A 17,175-nucleotide genomic window follows, 5' to 3' on the forward strand; every position below is an offset into this window, starting at 1 on the left:
ATTCGTTTATCGCTGCATCGTACAAGGTTTCGTCATGTAGGTCGGCTCGAGAGGTTTTGCGACCTAACTAGCGTGGTGCCATAAGCGTCAGCACCTGCGGACGCAAGAATGTTGTGCTCGATCATGAGACACTAGGGATAGCTTTAATCTTCGCGTATCATGAAACAAAGCTACAAAAGAAATTCAACCAAGCTTAAAAAGAACAGTGCGCAAAAGAGCACCAAAAAGAAGAAAGAGGCATCGCAGCGTCTCATTCCGACCATTCCGACGCTCTCGAGAACCCAAAGCGGTCTCTTCCGCAGTTGAAGGGTCGCTCCGGGACGTGGCACGACTTCTAGCCGCATCTTCGCTACGACGTTTCTCGAGTCGTGCGGCGCGTTCTTCTGGTGTCTCTTGAGCGCGTTGTCTCTTCCTCGCTCCGTTCTGTCGTCGTTGCGTCTCTTTTGCGCTCTCCATAAAGACTAAATACACTGAGGCGAAGCGCATATATATATATATATATATATATATATATATATATATATATATATATATATATATATATATATATATATATATATATATACCCCCGCGAGGCGACACCTCCTCTCCCTCTACCCCAGCTGAGCACATGTGGTGGAGCGAGCGGCGACGGTAGCGGCGTCGACGGCGGCGCCACCTGTTGGAGCGCGGCTGCGGCGTAGCTAGACAACGGCGGTAGGGTGGCTAGAAGCCACCCTAACGGCGGCTCAAGGTCGTTCGTCGGCCACAGCATATGGCATGCGGCATACGGAGCGACGAGCCGAAATGGCGCGCTGGCTGGCGTAGTAAAGCTTTCGCTTTAAAAATAAACCGAAAGCGCGTAAGGCATCTCAGCCACCCATAAAGAAACATCCAAAGCTGCAACTGGATTAGCCATTTACCCTATCTGTCTCTTGAACTCCGGAAAAGAAACAAAAGAAAACAGTCTTTTACCTATTTCTATCTTTGTCGCAAGATTTCTTTATGTAAGAATAGGGTGACATCATGAAGGTGCGTTAAACAGTCACGTTTTACACCAATTTCGATCGGTTGTTTTCCGCTGCCACTTGTAGCACGTGATCAAACTGGTGACCATCTGAAGCAATACAGTACTTGCTTCTTTCCTGCGCATGATGGCCTTAGTTGCCTATGTGCCATAAAACACAACACTTGCTTCTTTCCAGCACTTTTGCTGTTCCATCTTTGACCAACGACGTTGGAATCTCGCGGCAGGCTCGGCTTATTTTTTACTTTAGGGCGTCCGGTGTAGCTCCGCCTCCTCCTTATAGAACTTGTCGAGGGATCAGATACATGAATAATAACTGCATTGTCATTGCCAAAGATGCTGCGAACGCATTCTTGAACGCTACGCACTGTCAACACAAGTAAAGTATGTATTTTTTCATAAAAGAATATACTCGTACGTCCCAAAAATTGTGCCCGAAATAACTGATATCAATGCTTCGACGTTTTTGTCTATTTAATAATTAAATAAAATATCACACCAACTTTAGTAATATATCAGTTCGTAACCAGCAAAGCAGTGCCCGTCACTGATATGAAAAAAAAAGAAAATGTAAAGGCCATGAAATGAATAAATTCAGGACAAATATGTTAATGAAACTTTGTCAGTCAAGAATCTTGTTTACGCTTTTGTACTTATGCAAAGGCCAGGGAAAAATCTTAATGACGCTGTCATTTGTTCTAATGTATTGCGCAGGAGCAGTTGTCACCGGTCGTGCGTTGTAATGGCACTGAAATTATAGTCGCAACAGAGAGTACACATAAAAAGCAGGAGTTCCGCATAATATACGAGGGCGAGTCAAACGAAAGTGAGCCAATGCGAATATATTACAAACGGAGTACTTTATTAAAAAGTAGTCTTCATGAGAATTTAGACATTTTCCCCATTGACTAACGAGTCGCGTGATTCCCGTCTCATGAAACTCCTTAGGTTGCTGCTTCAAAAAGTATGTAACTGATTCTTTCACGTCATCGTCCGGCGCGAATCTAGTTCCGTTTAGTTGTTTTTCGGTTGCCTCAAAATGTGGAAGTCGCAAGGGGACAGGTCCCAGCTGTATGACGGATGTTGCAGGGTTTCCCACTTGAACTTTGCCAGTTTTGTATTAACCACATCAGTTACGCGGGGACGGGCATTGTCGTGGAACAAGATGACCCCATTGGTCAATTTTCTACGTCGTTTGTTACCGATTGCTACACACAGCCGATCCGGCATTTCACAATATCGGAAATGATTGATAGTCTCTCTAGGTTTAGCAAATTCGATCAGTAATGGCCCCTGACGATCTAAAAAAAAAGTCAACACCTTTCCGGTGGAAATAACGGCTTTTGCATTCTTCGGGGGTGGTCAATTCGAATGTTTCCACTGTAAGCTTCGCCGTCATGTTTCAGGCTCGTAGTAGTGGCACCACGATTCGTCCCTGGTCGCAAGTGCAGACAAGAAGTCGTCACCCTCATTGTGACACGGGATCAGATGAGTCAAGGCAGCGCCGTACCTCTCCGTCTTCTTGCAGCTGTTCAATATCTTCGGCAACCATTGCCCACACATGAGCCGGTAACCGAGATGTTCACGAATTATGTTGTGAACCAAACCGTGACTGATGTTCACGCGCCCTGCCTGTTCATCGATGAATATCCTCTGTTCACGTTTAATCAGCTCATCAACTTTGCAATTATGTTGGGGGTGATTGCAAGGTGGCTTTAACCGGGTCTTGGATCGTGTTTGCAACTATCACTTTCTTCTTTGAGCCGTTTCCTCCAACGCTTCACTGTGACCAATGGAATGCAATGTTCAACGTACACGACATCCTTACGGCAACTAATTTCATTTTTGGAAACCCCTTCAGCTGTCAAATTGCCACGACACCACGCTTTTCTACTTTTGGAGCGTCCACTACGTCACGCAACCATATTCAACCCAGTGTATGATAGTATTAACGAACATTTATTCTCACACCTGCGTGTTACTTTCGTAAATGATAGATGCCTGTGTGCTACCCGCATGCCTCATGGATAACCATTATTGAGCGGCGTTGGTGGGCTCATTTTCATTTGACTCGCCCTCGTACATTAGAAATGCAAAGATACAATGGGATATACAAATGCGAAGATACAGCTTGGTAAAGGGCAAAAAAGTACCACTGGAAACAAAGTTCGCTGCACGTATACACAATACCTCGCAAGAAGATATTTAAATATAAGTGTAAGTCTCCAATAAATCTACGTATCTAAGAAAAAGTCACTGTATATAATGTGCCCAACAAGGCAAATAAACATGTTGCGCAATCACAGATTCAGAGATCACAAAATCCTAATGTCCGCCACCCCTCCCTCCATTCCCCTTGATGTATCACACGCGATGGAAGGCGGCGCGCTTCCTCTCCGCTTTCCTCCCTTGCGCACACAATACTGAACCACCACCATCGGCTCACCCATGCCTTCTCCCCCACCATGTTTTCATTCGCACATACAGCATGCGGCGCGCGGTCACAAGGTTATGGCCCTTGGACTTTATACGGAACATGAGGGCGACGGCGACGGCAGGAATGCGCCTGCAGTGGTCATATGATTGCTATCGCAAATAATATAATACGAGTATCCGGCAAATGAAGCGTCCCGGAGCCCATTGCTTTCCGCAAATGAACAACCAACAAACTCGAACTTTTACCATACGACAATGCTTTTGCTGCGCTGCAACGTCTTTTCTTTTTCTTTTGTGCGGCGGGAAAACCGAAATGAAGAAACGCAAGGGAAAGCATGTTGGCCACAATAGAATGCCTACTTTGGGCACTTAATGTGGCTACCCAAGGAATATCGAAGAAAACGTGAAACACTTGGTCCACAGAAAACCATACGCATGTTGCTCGGTATCCTACACTGGCGAGACAAGACTTTCCGGAGAGGTTGCGCTCAAGCGAACGCGTTGCAATCCGTCGAGTCCCCACAGTGATGGCGGCGAGTGACTATCATTTCTTTTTCTTGTCTGCTAGCCAGAAAGCGTCCAAAACTCTGCCAGGCTAAAATACACTTGGCTAGAGAAAAACGAACGAGCATCGAACGTGCCGCGCGGTGGTCGGGGCAACACGAGAAAAACGCATGCACTTTGGCTGGCGCCGGCAGCCCGCGGGTAGCGAGAACAAGAAAATTGAAGAGGCTCAAGGTGTCGTCGCAAATAAAAGTCAAAGTTGAAGAAAATAGATAAGAACTTTGTTACCTTTGCTGGCTTTAGTGCCGTCACATTGATGCTTTGGCGGAGGTGAATGAAAATGTTGATAGCCTTTCTGTGACATAACGGCACAAATGAATCGCCACAACGCTTCGTCTCATTTGGAGCTCGTTGCGTGCTTTGTCAACTTGTCTGACAGTGTGTTGATTTGACATGTCTCATTTTATGTTCCGATGTACTTTAGAAAAGTCAACACACCTTTGGCGTCAAATGTTTATAACAACATTAAACGCACAGAGTCCCGTGATTGAAAATCTAAAGCACGACTTTGTTTAATCAGCTCATCAACCTTTGCAATTATGCACAAAGATGGCAATTATGTCAGTGCATCTTTCGCATCAAAAATTTATGAGAACTTTATACCCAAGAAGTCTGAGAATTTAAATTCATGCGCTCCGTAGATTCCGCGGCCTCAACGAGATGCCGCGACGAGCCCGCTCGCCATCAAAATGCCCTCGAAACTTTGTGCTCCGATGGAGCTCCTAGAGTTATGTGAATCCGGTGCATGGACGTGGCCTTGAAATCCAGCCCGAGTTCGCAGTGTGCGTGCTGAAATGTCTTTTTGAGCGTGAGAAACACATTCTAGACGAAATCTAGAATGATTTCTGGCGCCGGGGATTGTTTTGATCGGCGGTGCATGGACAGCACGAAAATATATCGGGGGGGGGGGGGCTGAAGCCCCATAAGCCTCCCCCCCCCCCCCGGCTACGTCCCTGCTAGCGTGGTACCATTAATATCTCCAGTTATTGGCTACGCATTGACACGTCAAGCAAAAATGATTTACGTAATCGACAACAGCATATGCTGGCCGTACAGATCCGCCAAAACGCGTTAGAGGGACATATAGACTGCACAAGGTTTGTTTATATTGCTAAAGGAAACCAAAGGATCATACATTCCGGGTGCGCCTATCTACAGAACAAGATGATTGCGCAGAATTACAGCCCAAAGTGCGCCGTCACGGTTTCCCAGCTTCGGTCTCCCCCCCCCCCTCCCCCTCTACTGCTCCGCTCCGCTAATCAGTGCGCCAGCGGCGTGTTCTCATGATGCCACGACCATCACATAGCGTGAAGCTCTGTATCGAGCTGCCGCCGATAGTGAAGCCGTGTATCCGTGGCTATTCGCTTGGGAGCACTTGAGTAGCGGCGCGCGAGCGCTTATCTATTTCGTATTTTGTATGTTTCGCGCGCTTTTGTTTTTTCTCGGAAAAACCAACGAGGCAAAGCTGAGCACGAAACATTCTTGATTCGGAGGTTATTTGAGGTGCCCTAGAACTTTGTAATTTATATGTTTGCGATTCAAACAATAATTTAAAAGTTTGCTTCACTAATTAAAAGCAATTAATTAATACTTCATGATGAAGAATACTGGCTTAAGTACACACGACTACGGCTACAGTGAAGTCGGTACGATTTCTCTGGAGCTCTTGGTTTTCTTTTATTTAAATTTGGGGTGCAAGTTAACCGGGACACCCAGTAGATAAACGAAAATTGAAACCGTGGGAACAAACCAGAAGCAAAACCAGCAAGAAATAAAACACAAAAATCATATAAGTATATAGGTGCTAGGTAACCAAGAAAATGCAAGAGTATAATGTAAAGAAAGCGCAAATAAATAAGCGAAAATTGAACCCTTCAATGAACTTGAACATAAGATGGAAGGCTGATTTTTTGCATGAGAACGACAAAATGCTTTAGGCATTTACTGAAATGACACTTATCTTGACCCTGAATAGATTGCAATAGCCGTACGCAAACGAACGTATTCCTGGGGCTTTAGTTTGGCAGCCTGCCGCAGACAAAGCAACATAGTAGTATAATTACATCATTGTACACATCGGCGCCAGCATAGCGTGCAGCTACCAGTAACATAGGGCCCATCGTCGTGTTTACTAGATGTTCCACGTTGAGAATGCACACATCTGATAAAGAACAATGGATCATTATCTAGCACGCATAAAGGTGGCCTACAAGCCGCAAGGGTACACGCTACCGCATTTATCATAGTGTGTTCTCAGTCACGGCGCGGACAGCGTAAATCCATTCTCAATTTCCTTGTGCAGTATGGCAGCCATCCAGCATGTACTATGTTCTTTCTGAAGAAATTACCACGTCACTATTCCCTAACGTTCGTTTGCGACCGTCCCAATGTTACTTGCTATAGAAATGGAGCAAGTTCTGTGAATTATTGAACTGATCTTCTTAAGGCTTTGCTTGACAATCTTCTTAGAACAGGGTAGTTCTTCGCACTTAGCCTGCCATGACCACTGTCGGCACTCAGAAATTTAGCACACTGCATTCAGTTAAACATACACATTTTTTTTTTTTTTTTTTTTTTTTTTGCTGTGCAAAAATCTCACCAAGTGCACTCTACACTTTTTGTTGCTTGTATTGTAACTTTTACATTTTTCCCTCGTATACAACCGCCCAATTCGTGGTAACGGCGCAAGGAAATATAGTAATGTTGGGATATTCAATCTGATGCATTCCTAAGAATGTCGCACTGGATGCTGTTTGACGAGTCCATCAATCACAAGGCGCAAATTCATTCTAAGAAGGAGTTATTACACCTGCGACTCCACGTAAAACGTACTTCTGGTGCATCATCGGCGCATTATCGGTGTTGTATTGCCTGGCGTCAGCACGCTCTTATTTCGACGCACGATGCACGGCCACATTGTTATCAAGTACGTAGCGCCCACCGTGGAAAGTCACCGTAGATCAGCTAACTGCATGGAACCGGTTTAGTTGGACGCGCTAAAGCGTATTGATCGCGGAACGTGAAATAAATGCAATAACGCCTGCAGATACCAGGCCGGAAATACGACGGAAGTACGTCCAAATTAGTTTCCGCTTAACAAATTCGACCGCGAATCCTGTCAATGAGCAGCGACACCAGGCAGCTCACTGACGGGGTCCTGCAACACATCCTTAAGGCCACAATATTCGCTCGAAGAAGTACGAGTCCATATTAATTATGAGATTTATTGCTCACAAACCCAAGTTTTTGGTGGCAGAAACGTCAATATGAAAGCAAAATGAGAATTTGGCTAATTTGGGTGCTACATGTGACTCTCCCATGACGTAGAACTGCGCTACAAGAAGGCAGCAGGTCATTGGTGTCACGCAGCAGAATTTCGTGCGCCTCCTCAATTCGTTGATGGCCATGCTTCTATCGTTACAACTAAAGCTCCTCTATGACCGTTTTCCGCCCAGAAAGATAGCTTGGAAGAGCGCCTATCAAGGGGCTTTAGTTACAACAGCTTCCGCGTGGCAGTCGTTAGAGTTAGGCGATAGTCAAAATTTCTGTAAAACGTAATGTCTTTGTTTTCTTTGCTGTTGTTGTTTCGTCAGTAATCGCAAATACGCGTGAACGAAAATTGCATATTAGCTTTTTATCCAATGATGATATGGTGCCGCACATCGACGTCACCGCTTTCGCACAAAGTGCGAAAAATCAACGCATCGTGATGCTGCTATTGGTATACCGCCGAACGAAGTTTCTCGGGCGAGTTTCACGGCGTCCTTTAAGTTGCCTTGGCCGCGCCGCCACAGACAAGACGTACTTTTAACGCTACTTCTCGCAAGAATCATCATGGCGCAATACTGTAAAACAATGTTCTGACTATAGAGACGGGCGTTGTCCTCAACGTGTTGCAGTAAAAGAACAACTCGGAGTCGAAACGCATATGTATTTTTTTTTAAATCCCCTTGAGTTTTTTCCCCCGTATAATGCACGAATAACTAGCGTTATCAAGTGTATACGCACCGACAACGGATCCGCTGTAAATATGGCTCGTATCGACCTGGACCACTCCTTCCGTGGACGACTCTATGACCAAGTCTTTGTGGAAGACGGAACTATCAGGAGTGAGCCGGAGATTCAGCGCCCTGCAGGTTAGCAGTGGGGAATTAGTTTACTCTAGAAATGTAGGTGTCGTATATGCATTCGACCGGTGAGCTGGTAAGCACCAGAACTCAGATGTTTCGGAACGGCTGCTCAATCGTTCCCGAACTACCTTGTTCGTTGATTAAAAGTGTCACTCCACGTCGTCCTTCGCTTCTATCGCTTACAGGGCATGTTTTTTACACGACCACTACCATGTTTTTTTTATTTGCAAATGTTAGTAGCACATCACACGAATAGAGTGAATGCCTAAATATCGAACCACTTAGATAATTTATAGGTAAAGCTGTATGAAAAATAAGATCTCCATCACGCAAGTCGAAATGTGTATCTTTATCGCGTTTTAAGTTGGCTTACACTGTATACTAATAGACTACTCATCTAACACACACAAACACACACACTCACGCAAGAAAAAAGCTGCAGTTTAGCCCGAAAGGTGAAGCATTGATTGCGATAGCAAATTAGTACACGGCTATACGAAGTGAGGATAGTAGTTTTATAGGCCGTAGAAACTAGGGAACATTCGCTTACTAAATGAATTAACAAGCATGGCGTCAGCCATGCTTGTTAATGCTCGTCGTTCCGTAGTTCTTTTCATAGCTCAGCGTGCAGTACGAAGAAGCGCAAGGTGGCAAGACGAGACCAGGTGGGGAGTAGCGACGCGGTCAATCGAGTTTGTGAGGAAAGCGGGGCGCCAGGACGCAAATTGGCAGGAGACCGTAACGTCTTGGGGGAGCTGATAGTGAGTCAGCCCTTTTTTTGTTTCTCGGCAGCCAGAGTAGCTTTCAAACCGCGACCACCTCGGGTACGACTCAAAGTATGAGTCAGACGTAAGCGTTTGGAAAGGGAGGCCGAGAGCCCATCCGTAGAAATGAAGTGTGTTGTTTTTTATTTTGAGCATCGGAAAGTTTTCGCGATTTGAGACTAGGATTTCTTTCAATATGTAAGGTTTGAGCTTTGTTTGTGTTTTCGTTTGAGAAGCTCGGAGATTTGAAAGATGAGGTTTGTGTAAACATGTAGTCTCGCGAGTGTTAGTTAATGAGTAAATAGGCTTTCTTTTTGTGTGTGTGAGTAACCTGACTGTCAAGGTTATTGTTGAGAGGCCTATCGTAACGCGCGTGTGTTTTAGTTAACCTGCTTTTTTTTATAAGCGTTTTTTTATTTTCTAAGGTTAACCGCGTAGGTTTTCAGTAAGTGCATCAATTGCATTGAGAAGCGTTCTTAGTTCCTTTAGCGCGTGTCCTGTGTGGACGGAAGGAAGCAGATTTATGACTGGGTTGCTCGTGTGTGTTGAGGGCAGCCGTATTCTGACTTCTCTGATAAGTATGCGTGGAACGAGTTACTAAAAGACGCATTATTTTAAGGGTTCTACGGAGTGTGTAAGTCCCGCAAGTTTAATTGTTCGTTTAAGTCACGTGTCCTAGAGGGACTAATGGAAGAAACGTGAGTAAGCGTAATGAAGAGTTTGCCTACGACACAAGTATGCGTTCTGAATAGTGACCACAAGGCTAGCGCGCTTGTGATTACGTGCTTGTGAGGTTGACCAGTTTGTTCAGTGGCACCGGCATGTGAGATAAGTACGCCACTGCGGTAGGGTTGGAAACATGCTGTTCGTGTAGTTAAGCCACTTAAGGTATGTTCGGCTGTTTTCATTTGTTGTTTGCAACGTCAACGACCCTTTTGTTTTGCAACAACAATAGTACTCTGGTCTTGTCGGCATTCGGGGAGAAATGGATAGCGGTTTGGAAGGGTGGTTGGAACTGTTTAGTCAAAATTGGGGAAATAAAAGATCAGGGTTCATTTTGACTCAGTAATAGCCTGGCGAGTCAGGGGTGAAGAGCCTGCGCTTACGCGTGGTGCAGCGCTGTGTTGTTTTGTTTGTTTGACGTATGTTCTCCAGGGCCCAGGATCCCGAAGTTCGTCAAACGAGGCTCGACACCAATACCCTGCAAGTTCTTTCAGCGTTCCTCATGGCCAGCGAATTGAGTTCACCGGCCATTCAGAACAACCGGGGCGAGGACGAGCTGTTAGATATGGAGCTGTTTCCTGCGCCTACTTCGAGTTCCCCCGGACCACATCGAATCGCAGCACATTCCAGAGGATCGCTCGAGCCAACAAGTTCACGTGCCAACAAGTTCGTACGCCGCCGGTAGCTATTCAATGCTTGAATTTTCCAGAAAACGAAGGGATAGCCCGGCATTGTTGCAAGGAAAGTGGGTCCCGAAACAAGACTGCTGCGATGTACCGGGAAGGCCCAAGCGTCCCCCTTCTTCGCCTTTGAAGAAGGCATTTGCCACCACAGCGGGGCCGTACCACCGGGAGCAGGTGAGCCCTCGGACAATGGAGCCCAATCGTCCCCCTTCTCCGCCTTTGAAGAGAGCATTGCACCACAGCAAGGCAAGACCGCGGGGAGCCGCCGGGTGTGACATCACCGCACGGGTGCCTACCATTGGCCGAAGGTGGCGTCATCGGAGCGGGCCCTCCCATTGGCCGAACATGATGCGACTTCCATTCTTCGAAGGGTTTAAAAGAAGCATTCCAGAGAGACCCGAGCATTCCCGGATTCACCTCTCTCGAACTTCTTGCCGCGGGCCGCAGCGTCCGAGTTGCTGCCGGCCCGTAATGACTGTACGACTGTTACTTGACTCTCACCTCTCTGTATATAATGTAAAATAAACCTCCCAAGTTTGTGTTTCATCCCGAAATCCGTCCTCAACCCCTACATCCTCTATAAAAGCCGCGCTGTTTCTCAATAAAAATTCCATGGCAAGTACCGCCCTGTGCTGTCGTTTGTTTCCCTCCGTCCCGTGTCTGTAGCAGTTTTATTCACAATGTCTCACCAACTGGCCTACAATTTTACCCTGCTAAACCACGCGCAGACTTCGGCCAGGCGTCAAGAGCTTCTGATGGAGCGGCGTAAAACAAGTTATCGCTCCCTTACCACTACCATGATCACATCTAACGGTAACAAGTGTTGCCTGAAACGAGTACCTACCGCTTACTGGTTCGGAGTTGCACATTGACATGCCCGCTTCTGACAGCGCCGACCGAGCGCTTAGCCCGAGCGTGACCTCCAGCCATCCGTTCGGGTCGGTAATAGAGAGGCTCGTAGCGCCGCACGAACAAGTTTAGCCGCTGCCCTGAGTACAAGATAAACAAACATACGGACCATGTATTTGTTCTTCGTTGAGGACAATCCACGCGTACTATACGATTCCCTCGAGTGACTAACCTTTTCTCAATGCTTGATGCATATTTAGAGGAAGGTATACCGTGCCTCCAGTTTACACGCGTGGAAGACGCAAAGCTCCAATCTCTGTGATCTCCTGTCCGATTGCACACACATCGCATAAGGCATGTAAGTGCAGCAATGCGTACAAGGCTAAGCTGGCCCTGCAAAGATGACCGTGCCCATTTCCCTGAGCACACGCTCACTCGCGTCCAGCGTAGTTCAGCGAACGCGTTTGTCGGGGTGGTGCTAAACTCCGCATCAACTTCGAACTTTCCAAAAAAGCAGTGCTTACCTTGGTCGTCTGCAAGGACACAAGTCAGGAAAAATACGGCCAAAGGAATCCACATGCTTAGACTTCACAGCGATGTCTGCGATGTTTTTTTCGTTCTAAGCAATGGCGTTCCTAAGCAATGGCGCTTACCCACTGCAGGGGTTTGGGTAGACAGCTGGGTCTGTTGATGTGGAACGAGAGTCTATAGATAGGTACTCAGCTTTCGTGATACGGTTCCTCGAAGCCTAATGGACTCTCAGGGACCGTATCACTTGAGCAGGTTGCTCCTACGACGGCAAGCGAAAGTATAGCAATTAAAGCTGCCTTGCGGAAATCTAAATATTCTTCTGCGCAACCGGTAGCGATAATATCAGACTGTAAGGCAGCCCTCCAGGCACTTTGTCGATGATTTTCGCAGGACATTTGCCTACGGTTGTCCTTAGCTAGCGCCAAGTATCTACGCCGTTTGGGATTTCACGTGGTCTTTCAGTGGCTTCCACGGTACATCGACGTGTCCGGAAAAAGCTAAGATGCACATGGTCATGCGCGCCAAGCCCTAACGTACAGACCGACGGTAAGAGTACCACAAGACATCCAACTAGCGTCAAAGACGGCAGTTGTGAACCACTTCAACTCCTTGAGGTCCCAACCGTATGAGTCTTGCGTAACCAAGGGACTTGGCCGATCAGAAGACTTTTCATTACACCACATTCGCTGCGGAATAAAAACTACGACGAAAACTACGGAAGTTACTCTGCGAATTCGACTAACTGCGTGAGAATCTTTCAGGTGGTGTAGCCGCGCAAACAGGATCCTCGTAGAAACGATGCTCACTTGTTGGAGTTCGATTCATGACTGAATGTTTATTTTGCTAGAGACATAGGGTGGCGGTAAGTACACGTTTACAAAAGAAAGAGAAATGAAAACACAAAATGCAAATTGTCTGTTTGCCGCACCAACGCTTTCGTATTTCTCGGAGACGCCGGCAATTTACACTCAACAGGCGGCAATGAGACAGCTTGCCCAAAACACGGCCGTATACGGATCAAGTTGGGGGTCGAGGCGCAGGCCGGGATCCCAGCTGCTGGCCCAGCGGGGCTTCTTTCGTGCGTTCCTCTTGTTCTCTGTGCGGTACGTCGTCGGGCGTCTAACCAAGGGTGCAACAAAACGATGGCCGCTTGCAATCCTCCACATTCGCACCCGGTCAGCGAGAACACCGGTGTGGCGACACAAAATAAGACTATTGCCCTCACCAAAGTGTTCGTTCTGCTACGCCCATGGTGATATAAAACGCTACTTGCTAGAATACCCTGAATTTGTAGAACAGCACAGGACTCTATACTCGACGAACTGAAGCATGAAGTTTATCCGAGCGCTATCGCGGAGGAATTGATCCTCCCGCAAGGACACAGTGTTTAGGGTAGATGTGTTTCGCCACTGCCACCGCCTCAAGTTTTTCAAAGGCACTGCCCTATTCAAAAAGTGGCGAAGTTTAGCAAGTAATGCTAAACTTTACCATTCGCTTATGAAGTTGATAGCTCCCTATGATACGGAGTGAACTGTGTACGATACGAAAAACTGCCTTTTCATGGGCATCTTTATCCTCGCACGGTAAAAGGAAATGCTCCGACGGAGCAGGCATGTCGTTGCAAGGCTAGATCCGCCTGTAGCTTGCGCCATCCTCCTCCTCCTCCTCCTCCACAAGCAGTTTATAATAAGTTTTTGGTGAATAATACTTTAACTAGACTAAAACTTATGTTGTATATGTATTGGTGAGCCCAGGTTATAATTATATTTCTTTAAAAACGCGCATATTCAAAAAGATTTTGAGGAATGATAATTTAGAAGACAAGAAAAAGTACGTGGGACATTTTCGAAAATTTACCATTATAGTCGTTTTGTGTCACGCATTAATTAGGTATAGATATTGTCAAGGATTGATGGTGGGGTAATTCGCACTCTCCGAACCGGAGGGGATGGGGCGACAACAAACCCACCCCGCGTGCGTTTAGTGAGGGTTCGACCGCTGACCGGCGATAAGGTCCACGCCTGATCGACCGTGAACCAGAGGCATGAGACGGGGGGCGACGTACCACTAACACATTCAATTTAATAAAATAAAATCATGCGCGAGACATGCTCGAAAAAAGAACATACAAATTACCAGCAGGGGGGCCTAGTTCGCGGAAGGCGTGCGGGTCACACAACGAACGCCCTGACGCCACTCGCACGACACTAAGCCCACCACGTGGGAGCTATTAACACTCGCGAAATAACAAACAAAATACGCGACAAAAATGAAAAATACACGCGACAATAAATAGGGCCAACACTACACTAACAGAACATACAAAAATAAACACGCGATGGATAAATAAATGAAAGATTAAACGCGATTAAAAAAATACAGTCCGGCGGAAAGTTCTGAGAGCGGGCTGGAACACGAGGCTTAACTGTGGCGTGCTTGCCGAGATCCCGGTCTGAAGAGCGTCGGGCTGCTGGTACCTCGCTGCCGAAGATCCTGACGGACTTGCACCGTCTGTCGGTCGAACGGCGAAGACTTCGGCCTGGAGGTTTCAGCCTGCCGACCACATCTTCAGCTGTCTCCCGGTGCACGACCACCCTCCTCCGTCTTCCAAGCCACTCTGCCGCTCGCCGAGCCGCCTCGTCCCTCCGCCGCGCTCAGGCGACACACGTGATCAACCCGTCGGGCGGGTTCAGGGACAATGGGGAGCGCTCTCCCTCATCGCCGTGCAAGCAGCGTTGCGGCTGCGGTGGCAATGTCGGCTCACTCGAGAGGGGCGCGGGCATGCAACTCTGTGACACCACCCCGACGACAAGAATGTTATTCTAACATTCAAACTAACACAGAGTCATGTACGCGCACCTGAAGGAGACCGCACTCCCCACGCACTCGAAGGTCACGCGCACAATCACGTCGTCGTGTGGGTCACGGCACTTCGCACAAGGCACCTGTCCGCGCACATCGCCGCCTCGCTCTCGGCCAGTCAGTGCAGTCCACAGCCCAACTCAAACGCAAAAAGGAGAACAGAAAACTAATGATAAAATAATGCTCCCGAGAATCCACAGATTCAAAATACATGCGACAAGGTATTGTCCCCTTGGACCCTGTGAGTGGCGCAAACCACGGCAGAGCCGGTACGCGCACTCTACAGGCAACACACATCACACACACAAAAGAAAACACAAACAAAAAAACAGATCGGTGAATTGAAGGGCAGAAAAATTAATTCGTTAACAAATGCAATCAAACATAAAAAAGTTACGTGGCACTATCAACAAATCTAAACTGTCAACCCAGTGCCGGCTGCCCTGCTCAATACCCCCTGCTCTTCAAACGGACTCGCTGCGGTCGCATTCCTGCCGTCCCCCGAGCTTTCCCGACGCAGAGGTGGCGAGACGCGCTACCCGCTCCACAGTGATATGTCACCTCGCGCCCCGGTTGCCTGCTTTTGGCTCGGTGATTGGGGTACACCGAACCTTGCCCGGTCCTCACCCACGGGCAGCGCCTGCCCAACCGGGTGCCACGAAGTGCGCGGCTTGGCGGCACCTGCCGCAGCGAATGTATCGCTCGCGCTCTCTTTCGCGGCGACGAGCAACGCTCCGCGACCGCCGAGCTCCGTCGACGCCTCCGTGACCTCTGCGCCCTTTCGCGCGGCCTCTTCCTCACCCTCTGCAATCTGCTAGCGGTCCGTACCTCGTACCTCCGCGGTGTGCGGTAACCCGCCAGCCTCCGCCGCGCCACACACTTCGCCGCCTCTCTCGGCCTGCGATGGCACAATTTGCCTGCGCGGCGGCTGACGTTTTTCGTGGTCGGCTTCTGACCATCGTTACCCGCCACACCGCCTGATTCTCGGAGCACCGGCCTCACGTTCGCTTCGAAGGCCCCGGCGCCCAAGGGCTGAGGCACGAGGTAGGATTCGGGCTGGGCACGAACCTGCGCAAGGCTCACTCCAGAGGGATGAGGTTGGTCAGCGGCGACGGTCGAGCCCGGCAGGCACTCTGTGTTCCGAATGCTCTCGTCACGGTCCCCCCTCGCGCGCAACAGCGCAATTTCCCTCTCTAACTCGAGGACGCGCTGGGAAGACCGTGCCGCATCGCACTCCTCCGCCTCGCGTTGTCGCAGCTCTCGCGCTTTCCTGCGCTCGCGACTATCCGCCTCTTCTTTGGAGCGCATGTCGCGCACAAACTCCCGGAGCGCTGGCCCCTCAAGGCCCATCTGCCTCCCGACGGCCACGATGCGCTCCAATTCCTCGAGGAGTCCATCAGCCATATCTCGGCCTTCTCCCGCTCTCGGCGATAAGCGTCTGTTACGCCCGCTATGCCTCGTGGTCACGGAAGATCGTGGTCAGCAAGTCCTGTCGTGCGGACGCCAGTTGTCAAGGATTGATGGTGGGGTAATTCGCACTCTCCGAACCGGAGGGGATGGGGCGACAACAAACCCACCCCGCGTGCGTTTAGTGAGGGTTCGACCGCTGACCGGCGATAAGGTCCACGCCTGATCGACCGTGAACCAGAGGCATGAGACGGGGGGCGACGTACCACTAACACATTCAATTTAATAAAATAAAATCATGCGCGAGACATGCTCGAAAAAAGAACATACAAATTACCAGCAGGGGGGCCTAGTTCGCGGAAGGCGTGCGGGTCACACAACGAACGCCCTGACGCCACTCGCACGACACTAAGCCCACCACGTGGGAGCTATTAACACTCGCGAAATAACAAACAAAATACGCGACAAAAATGAAAAATACACGCGACAATAAATAGGGCCAACACTACACTAACAGAACATACAAAAATAAACACGCGATGGATAAATAAATGAAAGATTAAACGCGATTAAAAAAATACAGTCCGGCGGAAAGTTCTGAGAGCGGGCTGGAACACGAGGCTTAACTGTGGCGTGCTTGCCGAGATCCCGGTCTGAAGAGCGTCGGGCTGCTGGTACCTCGCTGCCGAAGATCCTGACGGACTTGCACCGTCTGTCGGTCGAACGGCGAAGACTTCGGCCTGGAGGTTTCAGCCTGCCGACCACATCTTCAGCTGTCTCCCGGTGCACGACCACCCTCCTCCGTCTTCCAAGCCACTCTGCCGCTCGCCGAGCCGCCTCGTCCCTCCGCCGCGCTCAGGCGACACACGTGATCAACCCGTCGGGCGGGTTCAGGGACAATGGGGAGCGCTCTCCCTCATCGCCGTGCAAGCAGCGTTGCGGCTGCGGTGGCAATGTCGGCTCACTCGAGAGGGGCGCGGGCATGCAACTCTGTGACAGATATATAAGCGCTCATGCGGCTGAAGACCGGCAAAGACGCCCTAAAGGAGAGAATGACCGGCAATCTTATGGAGAGCTCCCTCCGCCCTTCCCCCTTCCCCCGCTAAGCTGGCGGCACAAAAATAAACATTTCCTTTTTGTTAGAAATTCTATAAATTCAAATGAATTAGGCTTATTACGGAAATTACAAATGGAAAACACCACTCGTAAGAGATTTATTG

General features: G+C 48.6%; 1 protein-coding gene across 1 annotated transcript in view; it reads right to left on the reverse strand.

The window, feature by feature from the left end:
* Window positions 1–15,952, reverse strand: part of LOC140215834 (disintegrin and metalloproteinase domain-containing protein 10-like) — a 53,531-nt gene extending 37,579 nt beyond the window's left edge. Inside the window, exons 1-2 of the mRNA XM_072286143.1 lie at window positions 15,466–15,952; window positions 11,680–11,688 (exon numbers count right to left, since the gene is read on the reverse strand). Coding sequence (XP_072142244.1) covers window positions 11,680–11,688; window positions 15,466–15,952 — 496 coding nt within the window. The remainder of the gene's footprint in view (window positions 1–11,679; window positions 11,689–15,465) is intronic.
* Window positions 15,953–17,175: the final 1,223 nt, after the last annotated feature.

The sequence above is a fragment of the Dermacentor andersoni genome, chromosome 2 (assembly GCF_023375885.2).
Source record: "Dermacentor andersoni chromosome 2, qqDerAnde1_hic_scaffold, whole genome shotgun sequence".
In the NCBI taxonomy this organism is placed as follows: Eukaryota; Metazoa; Arthropoda; class Arachnida; order Ixodida; family Ixodidae; genus Dermacentor; species Dermacentor andersoni.